This window comes from Suricata suricatta, chromosome 3 (genome assembly GCF_006229205.1).
Source record: "Suricata suricatta isolate VVHF042 chromosome 3, meerkat_22Aug2017_6uvM2_HiC, whole genome shotgun sequence".
In the NCBI taxonomy this organism is placed as follows: domain Eukaryota; kingdom Metazoa; phylum Chordata; class Mammalia; order Carnivora; family Herpestidae; genus Suricata; species Suricata suricatta.
Genome location: NC_043702.1, coordinates 135,516,634 through 135,533,854, shown reverse-complemented (window position 1 = coordinate 135,533,854; position 17,221 = coordinate 135,516,634). Strand labels below are relative to the sequence as shown.

General features: G+C 53.3%; 1 protein-coding gene across 1 annotated transcript in view; it reads left to right on the top strand.

Annotated features, from left to right (window-relative positions):
• The window catches only part of LHX4 (LIM homeobox 4), a 41,356-nt gene that overhangs the window by 11,039 nt on the left and 13,096 nt on the right, over positions 1–17,221 (top strand). The window contains exon 2 of the mRNA XM_029933107.1: positions 4,889–5,060. Coding sequence (XP_029788967.1) covers positions 4,889–5,060 — 172 coding nt within the window. The remainder of the gene's footprint in view (positions 1–4,888; positions 5,061–17,221) is intronic.

The window sequence follows — 17,221 nt, the reverse complement described above, 5'->3', positions numbered from 1 at the left end:
AGTGTTTTGTGTTGCAGGGGGAGGGTATTGAGGGATGGGAGATTATATTGGGAAATAATGAAACATGAAATAATTTTAATGTACTTTAAGTATATAAATTCATCTTGTTGGCAACTGGCCATGGAAGAATGGAAAAGGGAGCTGCCGTTGAGCTTGGACGATGGCATTGTGGGGCCAGGGGTTTTGCACTCATTATCTGAGGCGATCGCACAGCAGCCCTGGGAGACTGGTGTTATCGTCTCTGTTTTCCAGGTCAGGAAACTGGGGCTCAAAGACTGTAAGCAGTTTGCCCAAGATCACATACACAGAGACTCAGATCTGAACCCAGGTCTAGCAGACTCTGATCTGGGATTTACTATGAACCGTTTGGCAGACCCCAAGATTTGAAGATCTGAACTCCAAGCAGAACTGAAAACATTCAAATTTTCTCAATAGTTTTCTAAAAGAGTAGTTGAACAGAACGTTTCTACTTCACTCTAGCCTTCTGTATCACTCAATACCCACTTTCCCCACTGCCTAGAGGTTGGACAGCTCCCTTTTTCAGCGATGGCTTCCTTTCCAGAAACGGAGCTCGACTTCAGAGGAATTGGCTTTTTTTTTCCAGAACAGTGATGCCTCAGCCTGTGTATGAGGATGTGTGTGTGTGCATGTTTATGTGCATGTAATTCTGTGTAAGTACTGTAGTCTGTATGTGCTTGTGTGTGTTAAAAGTGTGTGTCTAAGTACATGCAAATATGTGTTATGTCTGTGTGTCTATGTGAATGTGGTATGTGTGGGCGGCTTTGTGTATGTCTCAGGGTGTGTCTTTGTTCATTTGTGGTTGTGTGTGTTTCTCCATGTGTTAGTATGCATATGTGTGTTTGTGTCATGTGTGTCCGTGTGCATACTGTTAAGTATGTGTGAATATCTGACTATGTGTATGTGTTTGTGTGAGTGTGTGTGCAGGGGTCTGCATGGGGAGCAAGTGTGCCTGGGACACGTGTCTGAGTGAGCCTGCCTGCCTATACAGCTGCTGTCCTTGTGCTTAGGTCTGTGCTTGAAGCCATGTCACTCTGCAGGACTGACCAAAGATTATGGGCCCTGCCGATAGGGAGGTTATTGTACTGTGTGATCCGGCATCTCCCGGATTCCTTGGCTCTTCCATGGGCTCTGATGTCTTTTCACGACCGAGCTTACTCTCCGCAGAGCCCCAGGCAGAGGGTCACCAAAGAACACTTGTGTGCGGATAAGATAAAAATTCTCATTTTAAATGAAATGACTCCTCATATCAGGAACTGAGTTTATAGATTAAATTCTGTCTTAGTGACTCCAAGGATCTGCTTAAATTCCAGTTTTTAAGGTGGAATTTCATGATATCAAACACTGCATAAAAAATAAGTTGAGTTTACTGGGGATTTGGAAATCTTCTGGCTCTTTGGAAATTTGGGTTGCAACTTAATTTCTGGCATGGGACCTATATGATCTCTGTCCTGTTCAGGCCCTCTGAATTTAAAAATAGTAATTTATTGCAGGTTTTTAAAAAGGCTTGTGTTGTTGCTCCTGGAAAAATTTCTAGATAGCTTACATTTCACACTAATCAAAATAATTACATGGAGTGCTGTCACCTGAAGGGTGGGTTCTGAGTTCACAAGTCTCCACCCCCTCGCAGGCGGGGATGAATCTGAACTTGACAAATGCCTTCAACAAGCTGGCACCTTGCAGCTGGGTGGAGGGGATCAGAAGGACAGGGACGCCTGCTTCCCACCCTCTGGGCATTCGGCGACGGTCCCATACAATGTACGCATCCTCTGTCCAAAGTATCTAAATCTACACCTCAAACATTTCCATTTGCCCAATTGTTGCAGAGCAGCAGAGACCAGCAGCTCATCTACTCCCTTGTCACCGAACGCAGAGCAGCTTTGAGACTGCCTCTCCGCCTCTGCTTCCTCTCCATAAAGTGACAGGGTAGAGCCAGCCAGGTGAGGCGTGTCCAGATCCTTCCGGCTCTCAGGTTGAATCTAGCCTACCTTAAGCATAGGTTCTTGGTTCAAATCCCCGTTACCCCATTGTGGGACCTTGGGCACTTTGCTTCACCTCTCCAAGGCTCAGTTTTGTCATCTGTAAAATGGGTGTAAGAACGCCTTCCTCATCAAGTTGTACGGATTATTGAGGTAATACACCCCCCAGAACCTGGCAGAGCTCGTGACAAACTCCCGATGTCTGGTGTTACATTTCTGGTACACTATGGAGCTCTTAAATCATTTCTATGTTGCTTTTTTTTTTTAAAATGCTACTCCCCTCTCAAAATGTACATTGCAATACAGCGTGAAATGTTTTCTTTATTTATTTTTAACTTAAAAATCACCCGAGTACGGCCCTCACATTTTTTGCCAAACTCGAGGACCCCAGTTTGGTCCCAAGCCACTGAGCACCTCGACTTTGGGCAGCGGACGGACTGGCAGGAAGCCTCCGGGCAAGCTGGAGGCTGAAATGGCTTGTCTGTCTGCTTTTAGCGTTGTTCCTAACCGTGCTGTTGTCTCCGTTTCCAAGCCTCTAAAACTCCCCTGCCCGCCCTTCCCCGCATACATTAGCCTTAATGTATTCTCTCTTGAATACTCATCATATTAAGGCTCCCGGTAGATACCTAGCTCGAAATAAATTTTATGAGCACACATCCTCGCCCTCATCCCCACGCACTTGCAGCCGGGAGGAGAAATACAGCCGCATCTTTCCCGGAGGCCAGGCCAGACAACGATTAGGTGGGAATGGGCGCCCTCTGGCCCCGGAACCGGGCGCTGGGCGGGAGGGAGCGGCGGGCGCACGCCCCGCGCCCGGAAGGACGCTTCTCCGTCGGGTTCTCCGAGGGCTCACCTGCCTCCACCGGCTGGATCCCCGGCCCTCGGACTCAGCCCTTCGCCCACACAAAGATGCCCCTAGCGGGCCGTGTAGCCGCGTCCCCCGATGGCCCCGGGCGGCAGAGGGCTGCACACGGTCTGGGACCTGGGACTGGCTGGCGGGCGCGGGTTCATGCCGATCCCTGCGCGGAGGGCTTCGGCCTTGTCTCCCGTCGCGTGCAAAAGGGTGCCAGAGCAATGCTTCTCCCAACCGCCTTCCTCCAGTCCCTGGCTTGGCGGCTGCAAGGCTCCAAGTGCAAACGCGAGGGCAGGAGAACGCGGGCCCCGTGCCCTTTAGGAGCCCCCGTTACACGATGTCACACCGCGGGAGCCCCCGATGATGTACCCCTCGCCCCTCCGAGTCTAGTCCCTCTCTGCTTATCCAGATGTCTCCGCTGCTAAGCCCCCCCCCCCCCCCGCTCTCAGGTCTCTTCCCTGCTGCTCCAGGGACACCAGTCCTGATGGTCCCTGAGAGAGGTAGGGGTGTAGTTGTAGTTGGAGGAGCACTACCTGCAGACAGACAGACAGGCATCCCCCCTCCCCCCAGCGCCGCTGCCCTGCTATGTGGGCTCAACTGAGCCTCCCCAAGAGCGTGGGGACATCGGTGCAGGGATTCTTGATCAAGGAGATCAAGCCCATGAATGTGGGTCCCTAACGTTCCTCCCCCAACAGCCACAGCAGCACCACATGGAACACAGGCTTACTGCCATTATGTCCTAATAGCAGGAAACCCTTATTGAGCACCTACTGGATACTGGCTTTGTCCTACAGTATTGATTCACTTACTCTTCACAACAATCTTATGCGGGACTCTGTCATCATCAACACCGCCCCCCATCCTTGTTACAAATGAGAGAACCGGGCAATGAGAGGCCAAGTAATTTGTCCAAGGTTAGAAAGCAGAGCCAGGATTCAAACCCAGGCAGGCTGGCTCAAGAATCCATGGTCCTACTCTGTGTCCTATGTGTACCCCCTTATTTGACGGAAATTCCTTTTTCTGTCTTGTGCTTAGAACCTTGCTGGGCACATCAGAACTCTTTGGTAAGTAACTTGGTAGCTGGTTGGTCGAACGTTTTCTTTGTCAAAGAGGAAAACTTCTGAGATAGAAAAAATGCCATATGCCCTGGGTCAGGTAGCAAATACCCAGACCCATGCATCTCTGTCTCAGTGTGGTTCCCGTAGTTCCCATGAGGCATTTTGGTCTGAGAAGAGGGTCAAAGGACAAGGCCTCTAGTGGTCTTTCAGAAAAATGTTGGTAGCTGCTGAGGCTATAAAGGGGAGCAGGCTGGGTTTGGGGGTTAGTGTGTCCAACACTGACATTTGTGTGTCCGACACAAGTGATGTCATGTAGTGAACATCCCCAAAGGCTGTCTACAGGTTTGAGATACAAATGACTTAGAATTTGAGAGAGCTTTCTTTCTACCTAGATGTGTTCGAACTTTGTCTGTTGTGCTTTGAGGCCAAGTCCCTTATGTTAACACTTTTTAAATCCTATCACACCAACAAACATGATATGAATCAAGAAACACATAGGATTCCTGAGAGATTTGGTTGTCCTACGTCGGTTGGTATTTTGGAGTGCACGGGGGAAGCAGGTGACTTGTTTCAAGGTCAGCTTCTTAGAAAGGATTTGATCAAATATTTATGCAGTGACATACACCCGTGGAGCTACTCGTGTGTGCCAGGCATGGTGCTGGGCGGCTGGGATACAAAGCTGCAAAAGAAACACTATTCTGGTCCCTGGAGGATCCCACCCCCTGATAGGAAACACAGGGCAGATTGGATTTCAGTTCCCATGTGCCTCCTCGACTGGCAACCTTTGGGTAGTGTACAACCTGCACAGTTATACATGGCGGCCCTAAGGGGTTTGGGTTCTGTCCTTTCCCTCCAGTGGGAAAGGCATCGTGAACAGCATGAAGGCATCGTGAACAGCAGGAAGGCATCCACACTGGGTCTGGTCCAGTTAGCAGCAATGTGTGGAAGGCTCACTCTGTCTTTCTCTCCTCTCCCCACAGAGATTCCTCAGTGTGCTGGCTGCAACCAGCACATCCTGGACAAGTTCATCCTGAAGGTCCTGGACAGACACTGGCACAGCTCTTGCCTCAAGTGTGCAGACTGCCAGATGCAGCTGGCAGACAGATGCTTCTCCAGAGCTGGGAGCGTCTACTGCAAGGAAGACTTCTTCAAGTAAGCGGGGGCCCAGGTTGCAGTCTCCCTCCCTGGCCCTGCGCTGTCTCTGCCTCTCCCCCTTGAGAGGCTGGGGGAAGGGGTGCAGGGAGGGGGAGTGGGCAGAGGGCTCAAGCCAAACTTCTTCAGGGGGGCTGACAAAAGATTCCCGCAAATCCTGAAAGGAGAGCTCCTCCATCTTGGTGCATTGGCTTTGGTTTCTTGGGCCACTTGGCTGTATCATTCCTGCCACTTTCAGGGTAGCTGCTTTGAGGTTCGTACCCCGAATCTAGAGGGCTCTCCGTGGCTGCTTCAGGGCCCCAGAGGCTTGGAAAGTTGCTTCTGGTTGGGGTCAAGCCAGGGTCTCTTAGTGTCATTGCTTTCAACGAAAACGTGATGAATAGGTCGTTTGATGTGATGGTTAAGAGCCCAGACCCTGACTGGGTTTGAATCACTTATTAGCTGTGTGTTCTTGGGCAACTTGCCTACCTTCTCTCTGCCCAGGTTGCTTATCTCTAAAATGGGGCCAGTAAAAATAGTTCCTACTTCACTGTATTGTTACTAGCTTTGAATGGGTCAATATGTGTAAAGTCCATAGGACAGTACCTGACACCTGAGTGTTAGTTTTTAAGACTGCCCTCAATTCCTTCTGGGGTTGGAGCCCTCGGAAAAAAGTCCTGCTGGTCACAGAGAGGGGACTTTCTAGAACTTAGTTTCTGTGGCATTTCGTCTGGGGCTTCTCTCTCGGAACCTATTACCTGAGGCACTCAGGCTGGTGCCTTGATTCACCTGGACGAGCCGGCGACAGCAAGGCCAACAGCAGGAGAAGAGAGGTGTCCATCGGTGACGCAGAGCCCAGCGTGGGTGACCCATGGGGGAGCGTGGAGGGGCCAGGACTGCTGGGAGGCTCGTCAAAGCCTGGAAACACTTGACACAAATGAGCCTCAGAGGGGCGGCGCGCCTCCTTCAGAGGTCGTCTCTTCTGCACAAAGGGAGGGAGATGGGGACAAGGGCCAGTCCTGGACCCAGAACACGTTTCTCCCCAGTCCTCCCAAGGCTGAACTTCAGGAAACAGGTGATTTGAATTTCTGAGGGTTCTCAAATTTCATTAGCCCAGTAAGAGTCCAAAAGCACATTAAAAAGATTTTTTTTAATGTTTTATTTATTTTTGAGAGAGAGAGAGAGAGAGAGAGAGAGAGAGAGAGAGAGACAGTGTGAGCAGGGGAGTGTCAGAGAGAGAGGGAGAGGCAGAATCTGAAGACAGGCTCCAGGCTCTGAGCTGTCAGCACAGAGCTGGACGTGGGGCTCAGACCCACAAACTGTGAGTTCATTACCTGAGCCGAAGTCGGAGGCTTAACCCACTGAGCCACCCAGGTGCCCCAATGTTTATTCCTTTTTGAGAGTGACAGAGCATGAGTTGGGGAGGGGCAGAGAGAGGAAGATACAGAATCCGAAGCAGCTCCAGGCTCCCTACTGTCAGCACAGACCCTGATGTGGGGATTGAACTCACAGACCGTGATATCATGACCTGAGCCGAAGTTGGATGCTTAACAGGTTGAGTCACCCAGGCACCCCAGGGGCATGACCTTGCCCAGCTGGGAACAGGGTAGGTGCTGAGATGTCCTGGAGTTAGACCACTGGCTGGGGTGCAGGCAAATCCCATTAGGATCATGTCACAGGCCTCTGTCACCAGAGAAGCTCCTTTTTTGAGCCCCTGTCTGGGGTTTGGACTTGACCTTGACTGGCTGGCTCTGGGTTTGGGAGAGGGAAGTGGTAGCAGCTCAGGTTCCGGTTTGGGAGAAGTAGTGATAAGGAAAGAGGGTCCCTTTAGACCCAGAGGGGCCCGGGGTGCAGGCTAGGGGGAGTGGCACAGGCCTCTGAGTCATAAGCCGAGACCAGAAATAAGAGTGACAGTTACTGGCCCAGGCCAGGGCCCTGCCCTCGTGCCTCTGTGGCCTCCCCAGGCCATGGCTCTCATTTGGATCCTTCCAGGGCGTTGTTCAGCAGTAACCTCGTAACTCACCTCCCCCCTCTGCTAGCCCGCATGCCCCCCTGCCAGACCAGCATCCAACCTCACCACTGACCTGGGCCCCCAGCTCCTTTGGCATGGCCCCCTCTGCCCACAGAATATTCCAGATGCATTGTGTTAGCAGAGCCTTCCACCCTGTACTCTGCCTCCCTTCTAGTCCTACCTCACGGCTCCCTTGGGTCCCCAGTGCCCCCCAGCAGGGCACCCCCTTTCCCAGGCAAGCCCTGACCCAGGCTATTTTATACCCCGGGAATGATGTCTGTCCTCTCGAGGTCTCCCCATCCTACCATGGCCATGTCCAGCTCTTCAGCGTGTGGGCACCCTGAGATGCCCGCTCCCCCTGCACCTGTTTGATCTTTCCTGTTGGCTTGGGGAAAGGCTTATGAGGTATTTATTATTTTTCTGTCCCTGGCATACGCGCCTGGCCTTGCCCACAGGCCATGGCTAGGTTTGGTCACATGGCGAATTTACGGCATGCTTGGTGACCAGTTTCTTCTGCCCCTCACATGATGTCCTGAGAGTCCTGGAGGCCCAGGCTGTCTGGGAAATGCACAGGCCTGTGACTCAGTCACAGTTATGGCCCTTGTTCCACAGGACTGCCCTGCTTCATAAAGTGACCCCCGCTCAGGGCTGGACCCCCTTGTGAAGTAAGGGAGAGACCAAAGGTTCAGTGCCGAGTCCGGGGCATTCATTCTGTGATGAAGCGCTGTGTGGGAAGACATTACTTTTAAAGTTTTGTTTATTCAGGGCACCTGGTGGCTCAGTAGGGTAAGCGACTGACTTCGGTTCAGGTCATGATCTCACAGTTCATGAGTTTGAGCCCCATGTCAGGTTCTGTGCTGACAGCCCAGAGCCTGGGGCCTGCTTTGGATTCTGTGTCTTCCTCTTGCTCTGCCCCTCCTCTGCTGACTATGTCTCTTTTTTCTCAAAAGTAAATAAACATTAATTTTTTAAAAAGTTTTATTTATTTATTTTTAGAAAGAGAGCACATGTAAATGGGGGAGGGGTAGAAAGAGAGAGAATCCCAAGCAGGCTCCATGCTGTCAGCGCAGGGCCCCATGAACTGTAAGATCACGACCTGAGCCAAAATCAGGAGTCAGATGCTCAACCGACTGAGCCACTCAGGTGCCCTGTGTGGAGAGAAGTTTAAGGCTGAGGTGATTCTCCCACTGATAATGGAGATTGAATATCGGGCCTCTCTGAAGTCCCCCAGGAAGGATGGTTGGATTCACAGCCGGTCAGGCCCCACACACCGCTTCGGGACTGGGGCTATTTGGGTCAGGAAGGCACAGCCACAGGTGCAGTTTGTATAGCAAGTCACAGTCCTAGGGGAGGACACGGAGGGAGTCAGTCCTCCAGGGTCAGACTGGCTTCACTCCTCATCCCTGGGGGTCTTGAGACTCCCCGCCCACTTGGGCTCAGGCTGCAGAGCTCATGGTCCCCTCCTCATTCCAGTTCATTAAGCATTACCAGGCACCTGCTTTCAGATGGCACATAGGGTACCTGGGAGCAGAGAGAATACGAGGCAGGTGGGAGGGGCAGAAGAGTCCCTGGAGCCCCAAGTCCCTCCCTTGTCCCACATAAGGCTGCCACAGTGACTTCAAGCAGCCTCATGAGAGGGAAGAGCGGCACCATGCACTTGAATTTACCCCTCAGACCTCAGTATGCTGTCAGCTGTGGGATTTGGAAGAGGCCGGGTCAGAGCCACGGAGACCCTCTGCTCTAGTCTCCTTGAAGAAAAAAAGGGAAGGAAAAATCACTGCCCTTTTCAGATCCCTGCCTCATAGCTCTGCTCAGAGGGGCATTGACCTCACTGATCAGCATTGTGGTTCTAATTTTCAGGATCAATATTTTAAATCCCTTTGTCCATAACAAGGGGAAGGGCCACTGCTTTGAATCACTCTAAGGGGTATCCTTTGTTCCGCGTGAAGTTTTTCCAATCAAGACTGTCCTGTGAAAAGTACCCTGCTGCAGGCTTTGTGACACCCCAGAAGTGGGGCGAGCTTTCAGCCCACGAGACGTGGTAATGCCGGTATCCGGCAGCAGAGGGCGATATTGATGTGTGCACAAAGAAAGAAGTATTGTTGGAAGGTTGTACTCTGTGGTTGTTGCATTTTTCTCTTGGAGCTGTTGACTTCTGTCTTGCTCAACAACATTGGCTGATCTTTGCTGTTGTTGTTGTTTTTGCCTCTTGGGGCCTTGGCTGCCTTTCTCCACAGGAAATAGAAGCCTGAGATGGAGAGGAGAGGCACGGAGTTGACTAAGGCAGTGGTTCCAAGGCTATTACAAACGAATCATAAGCTGAGGAGCCAACCACTCTGTGTGTTGCGTTTGCTAAACGAGTTCTTTCTGGACTGCGTGTTCCATCTGTTTCGGGTCCCCCATCTCCTTGCTAAGAGACCAGGCCCTGGCGGGGGGCAGGAATCTGGGAGAAGAGCTTCCGGGTCCCCTCCTCTTCGCTGACTGGGTCCTGGGAGGGGCCTGGCAGCTCCCTTACTCTGAAGCGCAGTGAGCAGCACAGGGTCTCTGCTCCAGGAACTGGTTCAAGCACCAGGTCCCCTTTGGTAAGTTCCTTAACATCTTTGAACTCCAGCGTCCTCTTCAGGAAAAAATGGGAATGCTAATGGCGCCTGCTTCAGAAGACCTGGGACCCAAGGGCATTTCACAAAAGGAAGTTGTTTTATGAACAGATAGGTTTGGTGAACCCAGACGGTGCTCAGATGAATTCCTGTTCTGTCTTGTGCTAGCCGTTTGCCAGCAGGCCAGTGACTGGGTCTTTCTGAGCCTCTGAACCTTATCTGTCAGAAGGCGCTCATTGTAACGCCACGGTCATTGTGAAATGGGAAGGAAATAGCATGGAGACCATGTCTTTATCAGTGTCTCTGGACTTCTGGCCCCGACGTGTGGCCGCTTGACCTGCAGCCCTGGAGGGCCAGGCTTTCGGAGCTCTCCTTCAGGGCTAGGCCTGGGCTGGCTTCTCCCGGCCTCCCTCCTCCCCGCCCCCAGCCCTCAGCGTTGAGCCCTTCCTGTTGAGGTGACATTTAACATTTTTAACATCGTATGGAGGTGAGGGTGGCCTGGCAGAACTCAGAGGGGGCACTGCAGGGTGCTGGGAATTAACCACAGGCTGAAGATGCGTTGGGGATTTACATGAAGATTTGGGAAACAAACCAGCAATTACAGCAGTATGAAAACAAACATGCTAGAGCCCAAGAGAGAGCAGCATTTAGATAAAACACAGCTTTCGAGAACATTCCAGGCTTGTGTCCCTGGCCACCAGGGCTTTGTGCTCACACCTGCCCACCAGCCACAGGGGGTTGGGGGGGAAGGAGTTGGAGGTGTTCTGAGAGTGACCGCCACTCCAGGGGCTTCCTGTCTAGGATTCTTGTGTCCCTGGGGGTGTCTCCCTGTCCCCTGAGGCCTTCACCTGCGTGGCGGGCAGAGATGGTCACTTCTGAGGACCTGGTGGAGTAGAAGGTCACTTCACGGCTGGCCCGTGGGAGCTGTGCGGGCCACTGCCCCGCTTGGCCAGGCGCTTCCACTCCTCTGGGCGCCCCCTCCCCCAGCCAGTCAATCTCCAGGCAGTCAGCGAGGCTGCCGGCCAAGGGCAGGTAAGCAGCGTCCTTGGGAGCCGGGGAGATGCTGATTTATCCCCGCAGTTCAGAACAGCCTGTTTCAGCTCCAGCACGCCCTGCGTTTGGCCGGGGCGCAGGGCGGTTTTGCTGGCTCCAGCCTGGTCTTCACTAGTGACCTTGGCCCAGTCACTCTGGTGACCAAGGCCTCCACCCCTCTGCTGGCCAGATGCCTGCAGAAAATCAGGTAATATGCGCAAAGGCCCGACCAGCCTCTCTGTGAGGTGGACTTCACAGAGCCGCCTGGCTCTGGGTTTGAATCCAGACTCTGTGGGCATTCGACCTCTGAGCCTCACTCTCCCGCTGCGAAAGAGGGATGGGAATAAACATCTCCACTTCTCTGGTCACCATGAGGATGAAGTAAGATTTAGGGAGTGCTTAGTCGTCATTATTAGGGACTATTCTTATTAAGGTCGTGATGGTGGATGTGTGGAGGGAGGAGGAAGAAAGAAAGAAGGAGGTTCGTGGAGGCAGAGGCTATAAAAGACTGCAGACAAGACAGAGGTCCCGGGGTAGGACTTGTGTCCACCTGCCTGTGTCCAGTGGCAGTTCAGGTGATTGGAACAATAGTCTTCCTGGCGGTGTGGGGGCAGGTAAAGTGCCACCACAGCCTTCCCCAGGGGATGCCATCCCTCCCTGTGTGGTCCAGAACTCTGTGGGGGGACTGAAGCCCTCAGCCTTCTCTTCCCGGCTCGGGCTGGAGGGACCAGCCTGTGCTTGTGTGGCTGCCTCCAGCCAGCTTTCACTCCGAGGAAGAGGCCACCTCAGTTCTGGGGCGTAGAGCTGGTGCAGTCTGGGGCCAGGTCCTTGGGAAATGGTGTTATTTCTGGTAACTACACACCTGCTAGCCTTCCCAGCCATGCGCACGCATACACACACACACACACACACACACACACACACACACACACACTCTAGCAAAATGTGCTTAAGGGACCCACAGGGGGAGGGTCTCTTTGACGTGTGACTTTCCATAATTTCTGAATAGTTTATGGTCTAATTCCCTCACTAAGCAAATTAAACCTTTTAAGGTAACGATCAGATGGTCCAGATAGTGTCTGTGCATGTGGACATTTGTAAGATTCAAACACACTGGTGGGACCAGGCCCGCAGTCATTTGCGAAGCCCTGTAATCAAGGCAGAAGCAATTACTTAGCGGAGCAGCTCCCCCGGGGACCCGAGGCCGTATATCAGGCAGTGATGAGTCCGCGGATTGTCTGCCTGTCCCAGAGGCCCGGGTTCAGCTGTGCCTGCCCAGCCTCCCAGAGCCCAGCCTTCTGGAGCCCAGCCTCCCAGAGCCTGGCCTGGGGTGAAGGCCTCCTGACATCTGTGGGGACCTGCAGCCTGGAGACTTCTCACCTTGGGGAATCTATTTAGAGCCAAGTGGCTGCAAATCAGCCTGGCAGTGGGATGGCATCGGAGCTGTGGAAACGGGTCCCCAAGCAAAGAGGGATCTGGGTGGGACCCAGGAAGACACACCAGCCCATGAGTGGTGCCCGCCCCCCCCCTTCCCCTCTCCTTTTCTCTGGGGCTCAGCCACCTTCCCTCTCTTTCACCTCCACCCCAGGCATTCAGTCACGGGCTCCCAGCTCTTTCTGTCCCCACTGCCTGTGCCCTCTCTCAGCCCCTATCAGCTCCCCTCCGTGCAGCCAGATGCTTCTTCCTGCCAGGCCCCTTTGAATCCCCGGCAGCTCGGACCCGCTCCCCCTCATTTCCTGCTGGGTCTCTGGCCCAGGTCCTCAGGAGGGTCCCGCGAGAGCCGGTGTCTGGCCCGTAGCTCTGGCTCCGTGGCCATGGAAGCCCCATCTGAGGAGAAGCCACGGGTGAGAGAGAGCTGGGCTCCGGGGGCCTGAGCAATGTGCCAGCAGAGCAGGTCAGTCTGGCAGGGTGGAGCTGGATGGGACCTCTGTCCCTGAGTGTCCCTGCGGCTCCACCACTGAGAATGGATCCTTAGGTCTTGAGCGACTGGAGAATCAGCAAGCGACCTGCGGGTGCCACAGGGGTGCCGAGAACCGCTGAGTGGTGCGTGCTGCGGCTGCACGGGGCTGGGGGCGGGGCGGCGCTAGCTGTGCGGATGCCGGGCCTGGAGTCAGGGGCTGGGGTGGCTCTTCTGGTGGAAAGCAGATGTCCCAGGTGGCTCCTCTGCACAGGGCAGCTTGGTGACAGCGGAGTGAAGCCTGGGCAGAGAGGAATTAGCCTGGAGTAAGCAGATTAGGTGCCAGGAGGTAGGAGAGGCAAGGAGCGTAGTTGAGCTGGTGACAGCTCCCAGCCTGTGCCCACGTGGGAAAAGGGAATGGTGACACCTACGGGGGAGGGCTGGTGTGCAGGTTCAATGAGAGAGATCATTTGAAACTGCCTGCCTTCTGTGTGCCAGAGGGGTGCTCTCCAGACTAAGGGAGGTGGGCTGGACTCTTGTAGAAGAGGGTTGGATCTGGATCCAATGTCCCATTACCTCTCAGGAAGCAAATCCACCCCCAGCTGGGAACGGGGAGGGGGGCATGGCCAAGGGAAGCGGGGAGTTGGGCTCTAGCCCATTTTCTGCCACTAACTGAGCTGTGCGATCTTGGGCAAGTTACTACCCCTCTCTGGGCCCTAGTTTTGTTCTGTGTTAAATTGAGGGTGTTGGACCAGGTCCCTGGTTCTAAAGCTTTTGAAGCAGCAAGCATCCCAGAATAACATCAAATGTTCGTTACGAAAAAAAGCATTATATTAAAAACCTCCAGGCGACGGAGTGGCTCTGTTGGTTAAGTGTCCAGTTTTGGCTCAGGTCATGATCTTGAGGTCCATGAGTTCAAGCCCTGCATCAGGCTTTACCCTGACAGCATGGAGACTGCTTGGGATTCTCTCCCTCTCCCTCTCTTTCTGCCCCTCTCCCACTCTCCCAAAATAAAAAATAAAAAATAAATAAATAACTCTCCCCAGTAAAAGGCAGAGCACTGTGGGGGGCAGTTCCAGTGGGTCTGGGAGGTGTATGGGTGAGCGTGTGTTGTGGGGGGCTGTGCCCCCACTCCCAAAGCCTCTAATGGTTCCTGGTGCCAGGCCTTCTCGAAATATGGCCCCCGTCTATGCCCGGAGAAGGCTGACCGTTCTGGGGCAGAACTTTATGTGCCCGTGACATGGCTGTGGTGGTGATATATGTTGGAAATATTGGTACATACAGTAACAGTAAATATTAGCAACTTACCTGTCAAGTGTGGCGATAGATAAAAGAAATACATGTAGGGAAGTGTCAGCTGGGAAAAAAATATACAGCCTGCAGTAAATCACCAGCAAGCAATTAAAGCATAAAATTAAGTTATGCAGTATTTTGTTTCCTCAGGACAGCACACTGGGCTGTGTCAGCCCCCACAGGCGGTCGCTGGTACGGGTCTGGGCTAACCCCTCCCCGGCTGTCCCCTGATGGCCAAGTGAGGAAGAGCATTGGGTTCAAATCTCAGCTGCACTGTTCCTGGCTGTGTGGTCTCTACTACAGTACCTACCCTCTCTGAACTCACTTCCTCACGTACAAATGAGGGGTGTGGATTAATGCACACCACCAGCACGGGCCAAACACATATCCTGGGCCAGTACCACTGTAGGCGCTGGGCTGGGCGGTGAACAAGGCAGGTCCAGTGCCTGCTGGCATGGAGAGATCCGGTAAACAAGCAAGAACTGTGAGGTGCATCCAGTGGAGATATGGAAGAAGGTGCTGGATGGGGCACGGGGGTGGTCAAAGAATGCCCTTGGAGAAGGTGACCTTTGAGGGGTGACCTGCACGAAATGTAGATGTGAGCCATGTAGGTATCTGGGGAAAGAGCATTCCAAGCTTAGGAAGCCCCAGGAGCCAGGGTGGCCGGGCGAGTGAGCAGGCAGAGTGGTAGGACAGGAGGCTGGGTAGGGGTGGAGGGTCTTGGAGGCCACTAAGGGGACATCCGTTTTTACCCTGAGCCAGGGGAAGCCACTGGAAGGTGTGGAGCAGGGGAGTGAGATGGGACCACTGTGGCCATCGTGTGGGGGAAGGGCTGAGCCAGGAAGGCCGGTAGTTGTGGGCAAGGCGTGCTGGGGGCTGAACTAGAGAGGCAGAGGTACAGATGGTCAGAAGTGATCCAATTCTTGGCTGAATTTTGGGCTAGAACCAACAGGGTTTGCTGACATATTGGGATGTGCAAGGCTTTCAGCCTTAGTCACTGGAAGAATGAAATCACCCTTCTCTGATGTGGTGGGGGGGGGAGGTGCAGGTTCTGGGGAGGATCAGGAGTTTGATTTCAGACATCCAAGCAGAGAGAATGAGGAGACAGTGGGATAAACCAGCCTGAGCTATGTGAGAGGGCTGGGCGAGAGGCAGAAGTGAAGTCCCCAGTAAAGAGGCTGGGGTGGAGGGGAGCAGAGACTGGAGAGCTGGTCCTGCTGCCAAGTGAGCGCACTGCTCTAAGGAGGAGGGAGGGGGCCAATGCCATGGGAAGGTCAGGGAAGGTCAGGGAAGACCTGACCACTGGGGCAGCAGTGCTGGGGTCATGGGTGACCTTAGCAAGTGCAGTTTGGGCTGTTTGGTGGGTGACACCCCGACTGGAGTTGTGTATCAGTCAGGGTTCTCTGGAGAATGGAACCAACAGGGTGCATGGTGTGTGTGTGTGTGTAATATAAAGAGATTTGTTATAAGGATTGGCTCATGTGATTTTGGAGTCTGAGAAGCCCCAAGATCAGCAGTCAGCAAGCTGGAGGCCAGGAGAGCTGAGAGTGTGTACATTCTGGTCCAGCAGCCAGCAGGCTTGAGACCCAAGAAAAGCTGATGTTATAATTCAAGTCTAAAGGCAGGAAAAAGCCAATGTGCCAGCTCAAGGAGGTCAGGCAGGAGGAATTTCCTCTCACTCTTGGGAGAGTCAGCCTTTCTGTTCTATTCAAGCCTTTAGCTGATTGGATGAGGCCCACCCACAATGGGGAGGGCAATCTGCTTTACTCAGCATACTGATTCATATGTTAATCTCATCCCAAAACATCCTCACAGACACACTCAGAATAGTGTTTGACCAAATATCTGGGCACCCCATGGCTCAGTCAAGTTGACACATAAAATTGACTAGCCCAGTGGATTCAAGGGAAGAGTGGCTGGGCAGGGTGCCTGGGTGGCTTAGTCAGTTAAGCATCTGACTCTTAGTTTCAGCTCAGGTCATGGTCTCGCAGTTCATGGGTTTGAGCCCCAAGTCGGTCTCACTGCTGCTGGAGCCTGCTTGGGATTCTCTCTCCCCCCTCCTCTGCTCACTCTGTCTATCTCTCTCAAGATAAATAAACTTAAAAAAGAAAGAGAGAGAAGAGTGGGAACAGGGGCATTTGAGACCTTGCATGTAGACCCTTCTTTTGAGGAGTTTTGCTCTAAAGGGAGTAGAGAAGGTGGGTGGTAGATGGAGGGAGATGTGGGGTCAAGAGAGGGTTTTCTGAAGTGGCAGAAATAATAGCATGCTGTCCGCTGCAAATTTGAACAGAGCCTAGCATCTAGTCGAGAGGGAAAATTAATCACACGGGGGCAACAGGACCAGTTGCTGGAGGAATGATCTTATTAGGCAGGAAAAAAGGGAGCCCATGCCTAAGTGGGGGGGTTGGCCTTGAACAGGGGCACAGGTGGTTCTGGGGTAGGAAGCAGAGGGAAGGCAGGGCCAATGGGTGGCTGGACAGGATAGCAGGAGCACATGGCAGGTGTTCGCTGAGTGCTCCTCTTCTCCAGGGAACAAGAAGCCACTGGCTGGGGGGCTGGGAGGGGTGCTGGAGAGAGGATTTGTCTGGGAGCACAGGAGAGTGAATGCACTAGGGAAGCGTCCTGTGGTTCCCGGGCCCTCTAGAAACACCGTTACAGATTTGAACAGAGCCTAGTCAGTGTGATGTGTGTCTGGTGCTGGGTGGAGAAGGCAGAGGGTGGTGAGTGGGGTGGGGAGGTGAGGCTGTGTGCAAGGGAGGGGTTAGTAATGGGTGAGGAGGAAGCCAGGCTGGGAGAGGAGTGAGGACCTGTGCACAGAGCAGTGGGAGCACTAGCTGGACTCTGCGTCAGCAGAGCTGTGGGACTTGGTGCTTCAGAGAGGGAACTAGAAGATCCAGAAGATGGTGTGATGGCCGGAAAGTACCCCTGGAGGCTCTGCAGTTCCTGCCAACAGCAGGTCTGTCCGGACCAGGGGACTGAGTGGCTGAGGAAGGGTAGCGGCCATGACCTTCAGAGGAAGAGGTCAAAGAATTGAGGGAGCAGGGGCAGGAAGGACTGTTGTGTGGATATTGGAGTCACCAAGCATTATGGCAGGAAGGACAGGAGCTAAATTCACCCGGGGGGGGGGTGAGGAGGGGGTGCTGGGATGCCCACCACGAGGAGGTAGCAGGGAGAGGTCTGTGGACTAAGCACATGCGTGCACGCACAGGGGCGCACAGTAGGGGCTTAGGGGTGCACGGTAGAGGCTTAGTACTTGGGAACTGCTTTTTTTTTTTTTTAATTTTTTTAATGTCTTTATTTTATTTTGAGAGACAGAGCAGAGAGTGAGCAGGGGAGGGGCAGAGAGAGAGAG